Source organism: Perissodus microlepis, chromosome 14, assembly GCF_051167445.1.
Source record: "Perissodus microlepis isolate ML-2025 ecotype Zambia chromosome 14, ASM5116744v1, whole genome shotgun sequence".
Taxonomy (NCBI): Eukaryota; Metazoa; Chordata; class Actinopteri; order Cichliformes; family Cichlidae; genus Perissodus; species Perissodus microlepis.
This window is the reverse complement of record NC_140474.1, coordinates 31,046,895-31,066,878: the sequence shown is the minus strand read 5'-3', so window position 1 is coordinate 31,066,878 and position 19,984 is coordinate 31,046,895. Positions and strand designations below refer to the sequence as shown.

The 19,984-nt window shown below is 39.8% G+C and overlaps 1 protein-coding gene across 1 annotated transcript in view; it reads right to left on the bottom strand.

Annotated features, from left to right (window-relative positions):
* LOC146374219 (calsyntenin-2-like) overlaps nucleotides 1–19,984 on the bottom strand; it is a 314,916-nt gene that overhangs the window by 198,132 nt on the left and 96,800 nt on the right. Inside the window, exon 2 of the mRNA XM_084951267.1 lies at nucleotides 4,339–4,461. Within this exon, the coding sequence (XP_084807393.1) occupies nucleotides 4,339–4,461 (123 nt within the window). The remainder of the gene's footprint in view (nucleotides 1–4,338; nucleotides 4,462–19,984) is intronic.

The window sequence follows — 19,984 nt, the reverse complement described above, 5'->3', positions numbered from 1 at the left end:
GATTATCTTAAGTGACATATTACAATCCCAGAAAAGATTGGGGCGTTGTGTAAAACAGACTGCAATGATTTATAAATCCCATAAATTCACATTTTGTTTAGGAAGACATATCAAATGTATAAAGGGACATTTCACTAGTTCCTGAAAAATACTAGCTGATTTTGAATTTGATGGTGGTACTAGTAAGAGAGTGATACTAAAAAGAAAAAGCTGGAGGTTATTTGGCAACAGATCAGTAACATGGTCAGGTATAAAAAGAGCGTCTTAGAGAAGCAGAGTTTCTCTGAAGAAGAGATAGACAGAGGCTCACCCATCTACAAAAAGGCATCTACAAATTGTGTAAAAATTTTCAGAACAAAATATTCCTCAATGGAAATTGCAAAGAATATCTCATCTACAGCACATAATATCAACAATATCAATAAAGATTCAGAGAATTTGGAGAAATCGTTCTAATCTTTCTCCAAGGCATGAATCTGTGTATGGGCTCAGGAACACTTCCAGAAATCTGTGAACACAGTTCACCGTGCCATCCACATATTCAAGTTACAGCTCTACCATGCAAAGAAGAAGCCATTTGTGAATCATCCAGAAAAATTGCTGTCTTCTCTTGGCCAAGCTCATTTAAAATGGAATGAGGCAATGTGGAAAAACTGTTTTGTGGGCAGATCAATCAAAATCAAAAAGGGAGAAGAGATGGACCATCCAGCTTTTTATAAGCACTCGGTTTAAAAACCTGTATCTCTGGTGGTATGGGGTGCATTGGTGCCTGTAATTAAACTGGCACACCTGGAAAGGCACCATCAATGCTGAAAGATCTATACAGGTTTGCGTCATCAGCTGTCTTCTATTATGAAGCAATGCTAAACTGGTCTCCCTGCATTCCAGACTTTTCCATGATTGAAAACACTGGATACATCATGGAACAGAAAATATGACAAAGAAGATTCCGGACTGTTGACCAGCTGGAATTAAATATGAGACCAGAACTAGGCAATGTTTCTCTTCCAAAAGTCCAGCAGTTCGTCTCCATAGTTACCAGATGTTTACAGACTGTTGCTAAGGAGAGAGGAAGCTACACAGTGGTAAAGATGGCCCTGTCCGCCATCAAATTGATAATAAGCAATTTTTTCCCCAAAAAGTCAAATTTCTAATTTTCAACCCTTCAAAATGTCCCTGTATTCTACTGTGAATAAAATATGGGTTAATTCGATTTTTTTTTATCTTTGCATTCTGTTTTTATTTACATTTTACGCAGCATCCCAACTTTTATGGAAATGAGGTCACATAATATATGTCACAGGCCAATATTCCTTTATAGTGCATCTGAATCAGATCAGTCAGTAGCTCCTAATTTATGGCAAAGGAGCACAAAATTACATCATATTAAGTATACAGATGGAAATTAAAAGATGAATTTAAATTGACAAGTTTCAGTGCCAAACCATTCGGACTGGCAGTAACACCTACTTTGCTATAGTGCTCAGTATCAGAGCTACCCAAGATTGTGTGCTCAGCTCCCTTCTGTTCAAACTAGACACCCATGACTGTCTTTTCAGACATGGAGATTGTGGAAAATGAAGGCCCTATTTGAGAGATGCAGACACAGAGCTGAGATGGAGCAAATTAATATTTTTCTTTCAAAATATTCTTTCTTTTAAAAGACTCCAGTCCCCATGCGACCCTGAATGGGTATGGTGACAGTCATCACACAATTGCACCCTGCTAAAGAAAGCTCAGAACCTACTGTACCTAATACTATCACGTACATCACCAGCACCCATCTCCTGAGCATTGGTGAAAGCAGTGAGGTTACTAAAGGGCAGCCACAGCCTGTGCTGTCAGAAATAGGGAAGTAATGGCTTCTATACATGTTGGAGCAGTTTCCTTCCTCAGGTTCGGAGAATACTAAACCTTTTGTAATGATTAAATTATGTATTATTTGTGAGACCTGGTGTTGCATTGATGTGATGTCTGATTAAGCCTGAAGCATGTGGAAGATGTGTTTCCGGACAGGCTGACCCAACACCAGAGTTTACAGAGAACTACAACTAGCTTTATCTCGAGCTCAGTCTTTAAAACTAATCTGTAGTTTTGCATAACAGCCTGATGCAGTCTTTCTGATTTCCTTGGTAACCTAATAAGGTCTAGTTTTACCAAGCTGACATGTTCTCTTGGTACTTGTCACTTTTCCAGCACAGTTTCAACATCGCTCTATGCAGAGCTGTCACTGGAACGGAAAAATCCAAGTTGATGATTGAGTTTGTGTAGGCACTTGTCAACTAATAAAATTATGTGTTGTGACAGAATAGACAGAAGCATATGCTACAGACAAGGTTTCTTTCCTGCACATTCTAACTCACTTCATGAATATAAAATCAACTTAGTTATAAAGCAGAGAATGTATATTGAAGTGTTGCCTTGATGTCTGGAGCATATAGCTGTCTGAATCAGGTACCTTTTTTTATTCTCCTTGTTTCCTAGGGCAAAACGGCTCCATTTTGTCACACACAGCCATGCATAAAGCAATGAGTATCTATGCTGGTGCATTTCACTTGTCATGATATTCTGTCTCTGTGATTTTGAAGCTTCTGATCTGCTGTAGTGCCACAGTGATGGCTGATGTCAGTCTCAGCCAGCTTTTAGACAGACACAGTGCTGCCACAGTTCCTGTTGTTCCAGACCAGTGACTGTGGTGACTGCTGCATCCTGCTCGGCAGTCCGGGAGGATTACTGGTCAGGTTTGGAGTGATGTTAAAGACAGGCGTGTACGGCAGCTTAGTCATATTTTGCTGCTGAATTAATCTCAACCATGAGGGGCTTCCCAGAAAATGTGTGTATCCCGATTTCCACATAAATGTTTGTGGTGTGTATACGTGTGTTTGTGTGTGTGAGTGAGAGACATTTTAACACCTTTCAAAAGTGTATAAATGTGCTCAAGCAGATGCTGATTTTACGATCTCGTCAATATATCACTGCTCCTGCAATCGCCGATTCATCTGGGTGACTGTTGTCAGTCAGGCGTGGCGTGTCCGTGTCTTAGATCTATGGTAATTGAAACCTGGCTGGCCTAATTAATGAGCCTTAACCACTACCTGTGCACTGCCCTGCCACTCCACCCTGGCAATTTGCTGGAAGAAGGAAAGATTCACTTCAGCTAATTACTGGATAACTCTCTCTGGCCTGAATCTTGTCTGTGCATTTGGACAAAACTTCTGTAAGAGTGTCTGCTGCACTGTGGGCTTGCTGGGGGTTGCTCAACGGTGCACAGGGAGGGAGATGAATGTGGGAAGTGGTGATAAGAGGCAATAGACAATGTAGAACTGACAGAGATAGCAGGACAAGAGAGGGCGGACTGCAAAAAAACATCATGGTAATGCTACAGCTTTTGTTTATTAATATCGAAGTGCAAGATCTCTCTTTTACTCTCACTTATGCAATCCTGGAATACTCATGTGCTCTGCCTGCTCTCTGTGTGCACTTCCTGCTTGTGTGGCTATCAGTCTTTCAAGAGCCAGAGGACATACGCTGGTCAGCCAGCTACCCTCCCCACTGTCTAATCATTTTCTCTCTTTCTCCCTGTAGGGTGGCCATTACAGTGAGCCCCTCAGGCCATGCTCCAGCACATGCACACACACATACGCACACACTCACAATAGCCAATAATGAAAAAAAAAAAAAGTGTTAGTAAGCACACACATCACACGCGCCCCCCTCTCCGTCCAACCATTCGTCCAGCTCAGCTTGAGGGTCTCTGTGAGTGGGCTTCAGCCCCGCACAACAGCCCCATGCTAGTGCCCTGGCCACATTAGCAGCCTGGCAGGAGATTGACTGTTTGGGCTCGCCAACAGCCTCCAGCTAACGTCCTCCCACAAGAGCTGGCACTCTTTGGATGAGCTGGAATGGCCACAAAGTGGGAAGAATCTAATCCGGTTTGACTCGTCTTTTTTTCTTACCCTCCCGTCTCCACTCTTCTCCACCACCATGGGGCTTATTTGGGCTACTTTCCACTCTAAATAAATATGAAAGATGAGTATGTGATGTATGTTCACTGGGAATTATTGGATTTAATAGTTGCAGGCAGCAAAGAGCTGGGATAACTCTTAAAAAAAGGCTGTGATGCAGCAGTTATAGTGAAGTCAATTTAAGCCCCTTCACATTGATGTCACATGACAGCTTTATATGTTTATATTCTTAGTGTAAGTATATCCCGCGGCTATACTTCCCTGTGCGGATTAACACCTGAGTCATTGGCGACCGCCTCCATTTGGTCTGAGTTAGCCTGCTCTGTTGCTATGATCCTTGTCAAGTTGACAACCTGGTTGAAATGTATGATACCTGCATAAGGAACTGGGGCATCTTTATCCAGGGCCACCAGGGGAGGATCCAGCAGAACGATGTCAGTGTTTTCAGTGATCACCCCATGGTATGATGTCTCAATCCAAGGCTTGTGTTTATTCACTGTGGAGATAGAAAGAAAACATATGTAAACTAAAAAGTCTATGCTTCAGCCTTAACGTACTAAAATGCAAATCTTCAACTAATGTCACCTTTAAAAACAAAACAAAACGTGGCCACAGACAAGTTCACCTAACATGCTGCTGCAAATAGCCGTGCAAATTTTACTGGCAAAGCTCCTGCAGCCTCCTTTTCTATAAGACCTTTTCATTTTGGCTAATCTCCTCTGCTACTTCTGTTCTTTCTTTTGTTCTTTTCTTCCTTCAAACATTCCCCGCAGGTTTCAAAGCATGGTGACAAAACTCGACCAAAGACCACCACTGCGCTGCCAACACAAAACTGTGGTCTGAGTCAAAACACAGGGTCTTATTAACGGTCATAACTGAATAAAAGCCCTTTGGATTGTGCGCAGCATTGTGCCAATCCACTTGCGATTTGCTTACTATTCTAAAGTCAAAAGAAGAAGAAGAAGAAGGAGACAAAGAGCCAAAAGAAAACAGTGGATCATATAAATCGTTCTTGCTGCCTTTTAGCCAGGCCATAAAAAACAAACAAACAAAAAACACAGCACTTTGTCTACTTTCGAAATGTCAAGTTTTTGTATGTGGATTGAAATTGACGATGAAAAGCTTTAATTTGAAGCGGTGCTTAAAAAACAGAATATTTTATTTAATGGTGAATGAAGTGCATAAACAATAATTACTTTTCATTCGGTGAAAGGAAAACCAAAGAAAGCATGCTCTTTCTAAGTCCTAATCAAGCAATCATTGTTATGGAGCACTTCAGTTATGCACTGAATGCCAGTAAAAGCCACTTGACAATGCTAAAAAGTGGAGTTTCCAAACAAGACAAGTAAATGCACCCAGACATCATGCTCTTTTAATGTGAGTACACAAAGAACACTTTGTTGTCGTTATGAAACAAATGCATTTTCAATTACATTTTCATTTAATCACTTCCATACAATTTAATTATCTGCTTTCACTGCACTTAAAATCAAATTAACACGGTCTAAAACAGTGATTCCCAACCAGGAGTACTCAGAGCCCGGGGGACACTTCTACAGCTGCCTGGGTGCTTGTGGTAAGATTGTATGAAACTCAACTAATGTGAATTTGATGTGTTTGTGTGGGGGTGAAAAATCACCATCAAAATAGGATCAAAGTTGAAACAGTGGTGATCAGAAGTTATAATCATGCTAATCTGTAAGCTATCAGATGGAGCAGATCTTCAACCAACAGGAGTCAATTATCAGTTAGCTTGTTAACATCAAAAATGTTAGTTAAATATTATTATTATCATCATCATAATGATAAATGGTTGGTATAATTATATACAAGTGGTGGATATGACAGTGCTAGAAACTATTAGCTAAAAGTGACTGCCACAAAAGTCAAAATTGTTAGCTTAAATGGTTTGAACAGTCAAGGGAACAGGTAAGAGGAAAAGAGGAAATAGTTTTGTAAATGTAATAATGGTTCAATTAGCTAAAAGTAACCAAAATAAGGAAATTATGAAAACTGAAAAATAGACTGATGAAAAATGGTTCAAATTACTAGCTAAACATAATAGCGTCATAATGGAACTTGCCAAAAGCAATAGCTGAAATAGCTAAATGTAATCCATGTAAATGAAGTGTTGAAAGAGCAAGTTTCTATCACTTCAGTACTTAACTTGATATTTAGGCACAAGTATTGAAATTATATTTTCACTTAATGTGAGTAGCAGAAAAAAAGGTAATGAGACTGGGGAAATGCATGTTAGCACCACAGGGATGCATATTCATGAATGTCAACCCGCAAAGCATGGCTAACAGCGCTGATACAATCAGTCTCATTTACAGGGAGACAGAGATGGGAACACGTTAGTGTATTTGGGCGTGATGAACATGCATGAGGTTGTGACAACAGTTAGGGGTAAAACATGTTTTTTTTTTTCACAGGATTTCATCTTTAAATGTCAAACTGTGTCATGTTGGGAATGAAAATCTTGCTGTTGATGATGCACAGGAATATCAAGTAGAAGCATTATTTGAATGTGTTATCACGGTGCCTCCCAGACATACACAAAAAAAAAAATACTTTTGAGAGGCTTTTTTTTCCCAAAGCAATCTGTTGTTGGACTGTTACAGAACAATTAGCACACTGTTGCAGAAATAAACCAGACAAAATCAACTGCTATAGCAGGACCCCATGCAGGCAAATCCAAAAATAAGTAATCTGTAAAAGATGACAAGGAAAAAAGCTAATATTATTCTCCAACTTGGTATGAGTGCGCAACCCCAATAAATGTGTAATACAGGGCATAATACTGTTTGAGTACAATGCATGACAGCTAATGAGGGGTCTAGAGAATAGAAGGGGCTTGTCATTGGCTTCATATTCAGTCTTCTCACAGTTTAGACGACCTATTGATCTTTTAATCCTTCATTCTCGGTTTCTGCCACTCACCATGACTACTTAGCAGTGTCACGCTGACCCAAAGGTTCTGTTCAGCATTATCAAAATTTTCCCCTGTGAAAGCACAAAGCATTCCAACCTGGCCTCACTCCCAGCTCGTCACATAATGTTGCTTGTGATAATTTTTCGACTTGAGTAGTCTGTGCAGACCTTCGTGTGTCACCCTAGCTGATGTCTTGACCGCTATGATAGAAATGAGCATGATTAAGCACAACCATAATTTTTTTCCTAAACTGATGCACGTAGCTCTGTTGTTTTAATTTAATTGGCATGTGGATGGACCAATAGCCCATCCACATGCCTTCCAATCCATCCATCCATCCATACATCCTCTTCTGCTTATCCATTTGTTCCCAACTAGGCTTCTGTAAGTTTTTGTACATCATCATCCTTCAAGCAACTGTAGTAAAGGTGCATTAAATGGGTACTGTAACCAAGTCTTAGCTTGTTAGAATTAAGAAAATGCCTTTTCAAAAACTTTAAAACAATAAGTTTTTCTATTCATAAACTGCTGTACACAGTGATTATCGGTGTGAACATTGCAAATTAGTTTATTAATTTCACACTCCTGGTGACCTTTGTCATTTCAAGCATGTGCAAAGTGGACTGTTTTTCCAGTCAGTGTGCCCAAGCTGCATTGGCATTGAGGGTTAAATCCATCTTAAAGTCTCACTGCTCTCAGTGTGTGGGATGGAATCGTTTTTCAGCAGAAGTAATGAGACCATTAAAAGAGACTCCACCTCCACTAATCGCCACAGTATCTCAATGGGAGTACCACCTATGCGTTAACCCCCAATGACAGCTCATGTATTCATTGGTAAGAAATATGATGCTGGCACCACTTTAGCAGAGTGGGGTCCATGTACTGACAACTTGAGACAAGACCCTGAGTCAGTGCCACAAAATGTATGATATGTTTCTTTATCCTTAGAAATAATGCAGGACATCAGAAGTCGAGAAGAGGTATAAGGGAGGGCGTGCAGGTGGGGGGAGAATTGAATGAGCCGGACGATCAGTCCCAGAGATTCCCAGAGGAAACATTGCAGCCGATTAACACAATCGAACCCACGGCTGCAAGCACTAATGCCTTGAAACCAAGTAATTAGCCACATACTCATCAATGGTGTTTTGTATCAAAACTACACACGGTTAATCCGCTAATCAATCTGAAAAGAACATGAATCTCAGCCAAAGTTGTCTGCAGTTTCCCCTCTGCAGGTAGAAAGAGAACAGTTGTTCTCTTCGCTAAAAGGCTTCGAGCTTTTATGTACTAACGACACACCAGTGAGATTGCTCTTTTCGACATCTGATTGAACTGTGTGGTGCTGTGAGGCCTTCAGGCTTCAGACAGACTATAATAAGATGTGTGCTTAAAAAAGGACCAAACAAACATGCCCACGCGTGAAAAAAACTGCACTTTGAGTGACCCCAATTTTTAAAAGCAAACAACTTGAATGGCTACTAAAAGCACTCAGTAAATGGCATGTGATAACCTGTGTTTGTGAATGGAGGAAGGTCAATTTGCCAGCATCTCGTGAGACCTGGTGGCTGTTTGGCTGAAGAAATTGACTGAGATGCAAGAGACGTGTTACACCTAACGACAGAGCCAAAATTATTTTCTGTTTCATGTGTTAACAAGCAGAGCACACTGCTCATGTGTGATTATCATGTTTTCCCAACCAGACCTAAGCTGGTATTCAAATATCATGACCTTTCACAACCATGACACACATCGAAGCAAGTGGGTGAATTCTGTTAATGGAGAAAAAACTCTAGATCAGCCACTATAACCAAAAGGATTCATTTAAGTGAATATATGATAAGACAATTGAAAAGCATTTTAACAAGGCAACTGTCATATCCATCCAATATGTCTTTTCTGGCACATTAAAGAAAGCGATGGAAGTGACTGTGGAAATGAGATCTTGTCACATTTTTGCACACTTGAGAAAAAAATCTCAAGGTACATTAGCCCGCTCATGTTCATTTTATAATTTGAATTAAATATTTACAAAATACACAATACCAAATGTTATTTTTCTTCTTACTTTTACATTTGGAAATGACAGCCAGTAGTACCATGTGCTCTCCTATCACCAAGTATGCAAAACCTAAAGACAGCAGTGACCTCAAGGGACAGTTAATCTTTCTTTTAAAATATGAATATATCGGATGGGTTATTTTTTCTGCATTTTCTTTATATGGTGATGTGATATGTATACAAAGCGAAATGGGAGATGGGTTGCAAAGTGGCTTGCCAATGCACAGCAACAGTTGCCATGCTAAAGCAGCTTAAATACCAAACACGCACTGAGATTTGCCAGCTGCATGTGTAATGCGGTAGCTGGTGTGGCCCTGCTCTGAGAGCAGTAAAATATCCAGGGGTTGTGGCTTTGTGGTCAGCAGGAGCTAATGCAGCAGGAACCATTTTTCTTTTTTAGTTGTTTTAATGAAACCCATTACTGCCTTCAGCTCTTCAATATTCTCTGCTTTTTACTGGGTTTGTTGCCACTAAATTAATCAAATGTATTACTCGAACATTTCCATAATTACCACTTTCTTGTAATATTGTCTTTCATTGTCTTTTCACAAATGAGTGAAGTGAAAGGCCACTGAATCATTTTTGTACTTCAAATTAATCTCAGGGTTTAGGCAATCCAGTTATCAAACTTGTACGGGCTAATATAATCAGGTTGTGTGACAGCTGAAAGGTGAATGCTGGAGCTCATGTGCCCTTTACTGCTGGCTGCAGGTCAGGGGGACTATCTGCCTCTGTCGTTTCACTGCCAATTAAGCTGAGTGTCGTGGATTTGACTTGAGGCTCTGGGCATGGCAGGGGCGCTATAATGGCTGATTAATCTCTGACCAAGCAACGGTGTGCCACCGTAACTGTGCTGGCAGGTGCCACCGGGTGCTGCAATCTGAACAGCCTCTTGGGGGGACAGGGGAGGAAGAGAAACCGTTGTAATTAAAAAGAAATTTGTATGAAATTAAACTCTGATTGATAAGGTCAACAAAAGGGGGCCATGATGAATACATCAACATAATGAAAAGCAAACGTAGCACAGACAGTTAGCCATTACTGTGACCAACAGGCAATTACAGCTACACTGCAAACGGGGAGCTCACGCCAGCTCGGAGAGGCTCAGAGATGTCCATCAGCGGGTTGCTGCAAATTATCAAGAAACATCCCAGCTCTGCCATTGTCAAGGGGTGTTTCTCAGTGCACTTTTCCCCCTTTACCCACTACCACTTCATCAATGCAGTGATCCATGGCTTCCTTGAACCTTGGAGATCTTTGCAAACTTTAATCTTCTTTGCACTCAGTGTGCTGGCTTTGTGCTTCACAGAGCAAGATGACAGGACTGATCTGCAGGGGGAAGACTTTATTACATTGCACTGAGTACTCGCTCAGTGATTTTGAATTAAGATCAGTTAGACTATATGGGTAATACAGGTAGTTTGCAAGCTGAGAAAATGTGTATTATATAGTGTAAGTTCATTTAAAAATAAACTTTGTGGGTATTTTAGAGGTGCAGTGTTTTTTTAGTATTGCACCTTGGATCAAAGCCTGCCTTTAGTACCTCCCTGCCTACTAAATGCCCACATCTTTGTAAATTCACACCCACAGGTTGTAATGCAGATGTCTGCAAGAATCCAAAGTCACACTCACATGACGACTACACTGTAAAAAATATATACTATGATATCGTCTTTTGTTCCGCTAAAAAAGTACACTATTATTCTTCTTTCACTAAGCAGGATCTTGAAATACGTGAGGAGTTAATGTAACCTTTTATTTCCCTCATGCCAGCATTAAACACAATTAGACTGCCTAGTAGAAATGAAATGCAAAGGTCTTGGTGTAACTTGCGAGGCTACCCTGATGTGCATTTGTAAGGCTCTGATTAGTCTTTCGAGAAAGAAAAAAATACTGTCAACTGCCTTTCTCAAAATGTTGGGTCGAGCTTCCCCCAGAGTAAAAATGTCTTTAGTGTATTTTATTGAATAAAACAAAGGAAAAGGAACATAGATACCAGTTTATGAAGAATTGGTTTCTGCTTCTATTGAACATCATTGTTGGATTATTTAATTTGAATCAATGGATGGTGTAATGATTAAGAAACTTGACAGTAATCTGTAAACAGGATCTTGAAAAAAGATTAAAAATTTTACATCTGCTAATTATTACCAAAGAAAGTACAAAGTAAGCATTTATTTTCTAAATGGCACAATAGACTTCTATGTCTCACATACTCATGAATGTGGCCCTTTTTTGTATAGTGGGTAACACTCGGATAAACACTTGGATGTGATATTACCCATGACTACGGGTATAATTCCCCTAAATGAAATGTATTTAATTTCAAATGACATTGTTATTATATTTTTCTATAAAAACTCAAAGGTAGGCAGTTGAATAAGGAGGTAATAATTGAGGTTTAATGGTAAATAAATAAATAATTATAGTCAGTATATTTAAGGAGTGTGCAAGTAATTCTAAGTAATGCGTGAGTAAATTTATATTCATGTACTCAAAAGTACCGTGTACTTACAATGTAAGACAGGAAATATTACTTTTTTTCTGCAAAATTACCATCAAGCACTACTCACTTACAATCAAATTATTTAAAATATTTCAAAGTCCTAGGGTATTTGATGATTCTAAATTGACCATAGATGTGAATGTGTGTGTGAATAGTTGTCTGTCTCTCTGTAAGAGACCTGCAGACCTGTCTATGGTGTAACCTGCATGTTGCACCATGGCGGCTGTGTCCCTGTATCGGATATATTGGATAGGTGGAAGAAAATGGATGGATGGACTGTATTAAAAAGCATTACTAGGATTTTTTAAATTCAGATTATATGGGGGAGAAAGGCTTTTTTTTTATTGTTTTGCTTTTTCTCCTTGAGTAGAATGCAAGAAAGTTCCAAGTTCATTAGTCAGTCAGAGCATACAGCAAAAGAAAATGTGTTCCTGCCAAAACACCTGGGTCACATTGAGGCTGTCTCTCTGCAGTCCCTTTCAGACAGTGACACCCTGACCTGCGCTGTACCTGGTACAGAGCTCCTTCTGCTGTCCTCTCATCTTAGAACAGTGCCTGGAGGACACAATGGAAGCTAAACTCCACAGTTTCATACAATAGAAAAATAAAATCCTTGCACATAGACCTTGTGTGTCCTTTGGGTTGTAATTGAAAATCATGACACGGCCAGAAAATAATTCACCTGTTGCCCCCTCTTTGGCCTTTTGTGGCTGTTCTGTTTGGATTTAGTTCCTTGAGATTATGAGCTGTTTGCAGCCCTGGGCTGAGTGAGATAAAGCAGGATCACACTGTGCTTTTTTTTTTTTTTTAGTTTTGTTGAGAGTAGAATAACCCAATCATTCAGAGTCTGCTCTGCATTGCCCCTAGGTGCGTTTGTGTGTACATGTGTAGGTGTAAAAAGCAGTATATAGGCCTGTGCATGTTTGTGTGCCTGCTGCTTCTGTGGTCCTGGCAAGTTGTGCATTCTGGGCATGATCCGAGCGCCTGGTGTCTCGTATGTGAGTGCGTGCATGTGTGTGTGTCTGTGTGTGTGTTGGTTATTGCTTGGGAGGGCAGTAGGGGAGGTTCAGTGGCACGCTGGAGAGCACAGCAGCGTTGCAGCAGGTACCTACAGCCTTTGAGCCTAACAAATCCAAAGCAGCAAGTTCACACAACGCTGTGTGAAAACACCCAGCAGGCTTTTGACCATGGTAAAAAAAAAATAAGGCAAAAAACAACAAACAATATAACAACAATCAAGATCAAAGGTTCATATACAAAAAGAAAAACTCATAAAGGAGCTTTGATAGTTCTGCACTACACAAGAGAAAAAAACACAGAGAGGAGGTAAGTGCTGCCACACATATCAAAGTCCGCCTTTATTTCCACCTCAGTGAGCAATGGCATTTTTCTTTTGACATTTGTCTGCCATCCTCCCCTCAACATTGTCCCTGCAGCAAAATGATAGAGCCAAGACAAAGGTCAGGCTTTTATCATAAGCTTGTTTTCCATCCACCTTGGCTGAAGTGCAAAAACCTCCTCTGGAGTCTAAATGCAAGACCAAAAAAGAGCCTCAGAAAGGAGAAGAGAGAGGCGGAAATGCACAATACAAATTGTCGAAGTTTGTCTCTGTGTCGTAAGTCACCGTTCTCCCGTATCACCGTGTGCGCTGCTCTGTTTTTAGGTGGGGACTTATTAACCCGCAGAAAAAAGGCTCACTGAACAGTGACTCTGCTGCTGTGTAACACCCCCATGTCTGTGACTGCCCCTGAGGAAGTGTGAGAAAAACAAAGAGAGAGATGAAGGAGTGTTATGCATTAAGGTACACAGAGGAAGAAAAAAACTAAAAGCATCCATCCAAATGACCAGGGTAGATTCACAGGAGCTGAATATGCACTTCTGGTGCCATTACCCCCAGCTATCACGACCCCTCTTTATCAAATGGCTTCATAGTCACAAATGTTCTCTCTGTGCGTCATTTGAGAGCCATTACCCCGCTCCATTATTGTATGTGCAATTCGAGATATGGCATTTACAGCTTCCTGCTTTTCTCAAATTTCACATGCACTCCGAACATGCCATTAAATACACCTACACTGCAAAGTATTGCTGCAGGGCAAGAGTCACAAGAATCACAAATGATGTGTACTGAGTGCACATATCACATGCATACTGAGAATAAACTAAACAGTAAAGACTATGATGGTGCATTTACGTCAGAATCCCTACTTTTAATTTGACATGTTTACAGGATATGAAAGAAACTAATGGAGAACAAGTAGTAGTGACACACTACTTCATATAATATGCAATAATTTCTTAAGCCAAGTTTTTACAGGAAGCAAACTCCAAAGTAATTTCAAGTAGTGTATAATTTGATGGTAAATTTACATAAAAGCAAACTTTATTCCCCCACCTCACATCATAAATACACTGTACTTTTCAGGCGTAGGCCGTATTATGGAGTAGATGAATCCCATCTTTATTTTTTTACACTTTTAATTAATATTCATTATCTTAACATGAATGATAGATATTCTATAATTCAGTGGTCGTTTTATTTTACCAATATAAATGCAAGGACTGTTCTCCCTTACCAACTCACAAGAAAAAATAAATCCCCTCAAACTTTGCAGGTCTATGTGACCTTATAATGAGACAAGTCTAACTTAGCTTTTCTCTCACAACGACTGCTCAAACATAACTTTCATGTAAAATACTTGAAAGTTAGGCAAAGATAACCCACTCCATAATACGATCTGCAAGACTGCAAAACTACCAAGAACTTATGCAGTACTTAAAATTACTTACTTACTGGTAAAAGTACATGAAATTACTTGCAGGATCATTTCCGTGTACTTTGCTGTAAAATTTCTGAAGCTAGTTTTCTGAAGGCACTTAAAATTACTTATGCATTGTCTAAATTTACTTGCAGTATAATTATTGTTCCCTGTATAAACCTGGCTTGTTTCCTCCTTATTCTAATGTATATACTTCCAAGTATTAGTTGGTAAAAACAACAGAATTATATCATAATTTCACATTTCAAATTTGGTGTGGACCTATATTGAAATTTGATCTAATTACAGAGGAATGAGATGCCCTTCGTCGTAGGCCGTATTACAAAATGTTACACTGACGGGCATATTCAAACATTCAACATTACTTTGAAAACAGTCGCTAGGAACAGTTTCAGTTTGTCATGTCGTTTGACAAACTTTGTCGAGATGTTTTTTGTAGAGGAATTCACAACATCCTGCATATGTCAGTTTCATCCAATAGTTGACATTTTCTTTGAAATGGATTCTGTCTCAGGAAGATAACATCCCCAGTCTTAATCCCACCACCCACAGCAACAGCAGACACAGCTGTACTTGTCTGTACTACGTGCACAAAAAAGTTGTAACTATGCTATATTTTTCCAGAACATGTGCATTTCAGATTTCCATCATGTGAAACTGTTACATTAACCAATTCAAATCCATGTTGTGATTACATACTTTCTGCTGTATAATTGCATAATTTCACTGCTGCTGCTGTTTTTACATGACAGTGCTAATGCAAACAGGTTGCTGATTTCTCTGCAGAACAACCTGACCCACTGCAGACAGCACAAATCAGTGGCAGACTCAATGAGCATTTGCTAGGTGTTCAAATGCTTATTACTCTGAGGTAGAGGTTCACACCTCCACCCAAATGGAACCTACTAGTGCACGCCATTGCAAATTCATTTTATAACTAAGCTACCCTGACCGTTAGCGTTGAAAGCAAAGTTTATTACCAATACTACAGGAAAAGGTGTGTTATTATCGACCCAGTCAAAGTGGAATGATTAAAGAAATTGCCAAGAACATAAAATTGAAAATCATGGAAAAATGATCAGCATCCCTGCTCTGAAATGCTATGGGCATCCCCACTCAGGACTCTGATCAAAAGCTCTATGAGCAGTCCAAATGGACAGAACTAAGCAAGGATCATTCTGTTTGGTTAAGGGAGAAATCACAACATGGACTTGTAGATGCTAACTATCCTGAGTGGAGCTTTTTCTCCAGTGCAGTAAGTTTGGAACCTTAATTACAAACTAGCTGCCACTGTCACTAGAGGTTTTGATAATTCACTGAAAAATAGAAAAATTAACCACAGCGGGATTATTGCAGATGCAATCATCAGGAATTTACACATCATATATGATGTGTAAATTACATTATTGGGTATCTACTGCTGACTACAGCACACTCAGAGCTGCGGATCACACGCTTGCTTCAATCTAGTTCATGCTAGAAGAAAATCCCTGAACCCTATCCAGTTCAAATAAGTTCAAGAGCATGGGCTAACTTTACTAAGGGGGCAAATTACCGTGTGGTTGCATTACCAATAATGCACCAATAGGAGTAGAAGGTTCTGCAGCTGATCTACTAAAATGTGATAATTTATAAACAAAGACAGAGCCAGTTTGCTTCAGTCATGACCAACTTTCTACCAAGAACAGGTAAAAAAAGAGCCGACTTGATGGAAAATAATAAAGTGTAACCATGGACCATACACAGGTCTGGAAACAGCATGGCAATTCAAATCAATCAGAGGCAGCTGGATATGTTTTGAGATAAGGTCAAAGTCTCTGGTTAGGAATTGCTGATTTAGGCACATAAATTGAGAAGGCTTAAAAATAATGTTCTGAATAGCTTTTATTGATTGACTTTGAAAGACAGAGTTGATAAAAGACAAAAAAATGAAATCAACATGTTGCTATGGCTGCTGTGTCTCAGTTGCTTCTGTAGTCCTAGACGCCACGTTAGGACCAGCGCTTCTGTTTTTTTTTCTACTAGAAGATGATGAGAGTTGTTTATAATGCTGCCGGTATGCCCGTGGTCCTTTTCATGTTGCAGATTGAATTTGGGACCAGTGAGACCTCTCCCTTTATGAGGAAAAAAAAAAGCTGTTGAAAGGATTAGAGACATTGTTGATGTCATAGGGTTAAATAAATGTTAATATTTTATCTTGTTTGGTTTCTATTAGTAAACTTTGTTTTGGATTTGTTGGATTTTATTTACACATTTTTTATTTGGAAATTTTATATGCACATCTCCCAATTCAGGAAATGGTCAACATCTGCACAGTCACCTGGTGTAAAAGAGTGAAGGACAGCACAGTGAAGGACAATTTAGTCAAGGACAGCGAAGAAAGGAGGGGAAGCATTAAAAATCACATTGCATGGGATGTCAAGGAAACTGGAGACCAGCTATGGAGTTGCATTTGTGGAACTGGTGTCAGATGAGGTGGACCCAGTAAAAGGCAGCTTGCTGTATATAGTGAGACCCAAACGACTGATTCCAGTAATGGTTTCTCAAACGTCTGGTTTAAGGTTACTGTGCCTGTGGAGATTATATACTGTTGACTGCTAGTTTATTCTTTGTGTTTTTGGTGTTTTTGTTATTTAATACATTACATTTTCTTATCAGCTTCCCTGATCTCTGCGTCCTCCTTTTTAGCTGCTCTCCACCCAACAGAAATGACTTTTCTTCCTTTCTTTTTTACTCCAGCACCTAATAAATCCACCTGCTTCGTGTGTGTGTGTGTGTGTGTGTGTGTGTAATATTATTTTAGATAGAAGCTTGACATTTACCATGAAGGGACTGCAAGAGACGTACATGTAAAAGCTCCATACTTTTATTTTTATTCCTTTCAGTCTGTTTTTATTTTATAGTTGGACTTTTTCAGGGAGGGGCAGGAAAATGTAATTGACTAGCAGGAATGCATAAATATACTGATCATTTTCTGCTCAGTTAAGTGTAAAAACCCCCTGTTTCTGCCTGCTTTGTTTTAGACTTCTAGAAACCGTGCATTAGATAAGTTGGGTGGTAAGTTCTGTACACTGTAGGAAGCAAACCAAATATATAACACCTAGGCTGACTCAGACCACTTCTACTCTCTCTCACAGCTCAGTAAGTGTCCTCTTATTTGCAGATGGCCTCATGTATGAACTGAGAACAAGGAGTCGCTGGGAGTTCTCAGGTCTGTTTTGTTGCAGGCAGAATTTTTCCTCTGCCCAGTTAATATGGCACCTCAGGCCAGCTGTGAACAGGGGGTTGAAAACACATTGAGCCAATAAAAGTATCCCCAGTGTAATCCTTTTAAAGTGGCTGGGCTTTTGAAACGAAGGCCACCGTCTTATGGAACATGAAGTGCACTATGCACAGTAATCTGGTTAAAGACGTGTGTGTATGTGGCCCCGTGTGTGTGTGCGTGAAGGAAACATTTACACTTACAGCGGCATGACCTTGGAAACAATTTCTTCTTCTGTCTGTTCTCAAATAGATTTAGTTGGCTTAGTTTTTTTTCCCTTTTTTCTGTTCATTTCTTGTTGTGTTTTTACTTTCAGCCTCTTCACTCAAATGCATGAAGTCTGGTCAGGCTGTTTCATCTTAGTCGCCTACATACCGTGGACACGTGTTTTTTTTCCCCCCCTGCACATACACATACACTCAGCTCTCCACAGCACTTAGTCCCTTGTGCTCCTAAGAGTGTGTTCATGATTCTTCCTGGCAGTCCATTCCACTTTGCCTCTCTCTATCTTTCTCATATTGCTCTAAAAATCGAAGGCAACTGAGCAAGGAGATGAGAGGAAGAGTATCCCTGCTGGGACTCTTTTGGGACTCCTCTGCTAAACACACACGTGCACACACACATGCACAAACTTCATCCACGCAGATATCTAGCTCATTTTACCTGATCCTGGAGGGATTAAGGGCAGGAAAAGAGAGCTAAAATGCGTCATTTCTCCTCCTCCCCAAAAACAAAGTTCAAGAGAGCAGAAAAAGAAAAGAATTAAAGAGGGCTCATTAGCCCCACTGACATATTGTTGGGGAACAGCTTCAAGCAGAGCTAAATTTGTCAATCCTAATATATAAAAAATGTCTGGTGAGACAGTTCCATTGTAAACAAAACACAAAAACTTTCTTTTTTTGTCTCTGGAAGACAATTAAGTCTAAAATATATTCAATATATGCTCTTTTGCCTTAAACAACACCAATACACTTGTTTAAATCAGCATAGAGTGAAGGACAACTTATCACATAATATGTAAAACAGATATATCTGAAACATTACTTTTTGCTCCTGTAGAAGGAGACAATAATGCCCTTCTTTGGCAGTGTGATGATAAAAGTTCTACACTGTGTATTTAGAGCTAAAGTTAAGTTTTCATGCTTTGCACAGTAACGTTATTAATTGATAATGAAACACCTGCTGCACCTTGCTGCAACGTCCCCAACATAATTTGGAAATCAATGGCAGCTGTCTCATTGTAGCCTGCTGGTTTCACATTAAAATGACTTTGTTATTATTATTACTTGATTGCGGCTATCAGGTGTATGATTATGACCACCCTAACAATGTGTTAGTTTCCCTTTCACTGTCAAAACAACCCTGACCCATCGAGGCATGGACTTCACTTGACCCATGAAGGGGCGCTGCGGTATCTGGCACCAAGTTGTTAGCAGCAGATCCTGTAAGTCCTGTAAGTTCTGAGGCGGAGCCTCCGTGGATTGGACTTGTTTGTTCAGCACATCCCACAGATGCTCGATTGGATTGAGATCTGGAGAATTTCTTGTCCAGCTTGTCCTGCTAGACCTCAGTGCAGCGTTCGATACTGTTGACCATAATATCCTATTAGAGCGATTAGAACATGCTGTAGGTATTACAGGTACTGCACTGCAGTGGTTTGTATCATATCTATCTAATAGACTCCAATTTGTACATGTAAATGGAGAGTCCTCTTCACACACTGAGGTTAATTATGGAGTTCCACAGGGTTCAGTGCTAGGACCAATTCTGTTTACATTATACATGCTTCCCTTAGGCAGCATCATTAGAAGACATAGCATACATTTTCACTGCTATGCAGATGACACCCAGCTCTATCTGTCCATGAAGCCAGATAACACACACCAATTAGTTAAACTGCAGGAATGTCTTAAAGACATAAAGACCTGGATGGCCGCTAACTTTCTGCTTCTTAATTCAGATAAAACTGAGGTTATTGTACTCGGCCCTGAAAATCTTAGAAATATGGTATCTAACAAGATTCATACTCTGGATGGCATTACCTTGGCCTCCAGTAACGCTGTGAGGAACCTTGGAGTCATTTTTGACCAGGACATGTCCTTCAACGCACATATTAAACAAATATGTAAGACTGCTTTCTTCCATTTGTGCAACATCTCTAAAATTAGAAATATCCTGTCTCAGAGTGACGCTGAAAAACTAGTTCATGCATTTATTACTTCCAGGCTGGACTACTGTAATTCATTATTATCAGGATGTCCAAAAAACTCACTGAAAAGCCTTCAGCTAATCCAAAATGCTGCAGCAAGAGTACTGACAGGGACTAGAAGGAGAGAGCATATTTCTCCTGTTTTGGCTTCCCTTCATTGGCTTCCTGTTAAGTCCAGAATTGAATTCAAAATCCTGCTCCTCACATACAAGGTCTTAAATAATCAGGCCCCATCTTATCTTAATGACCTTGTAGTACCATATCACCCT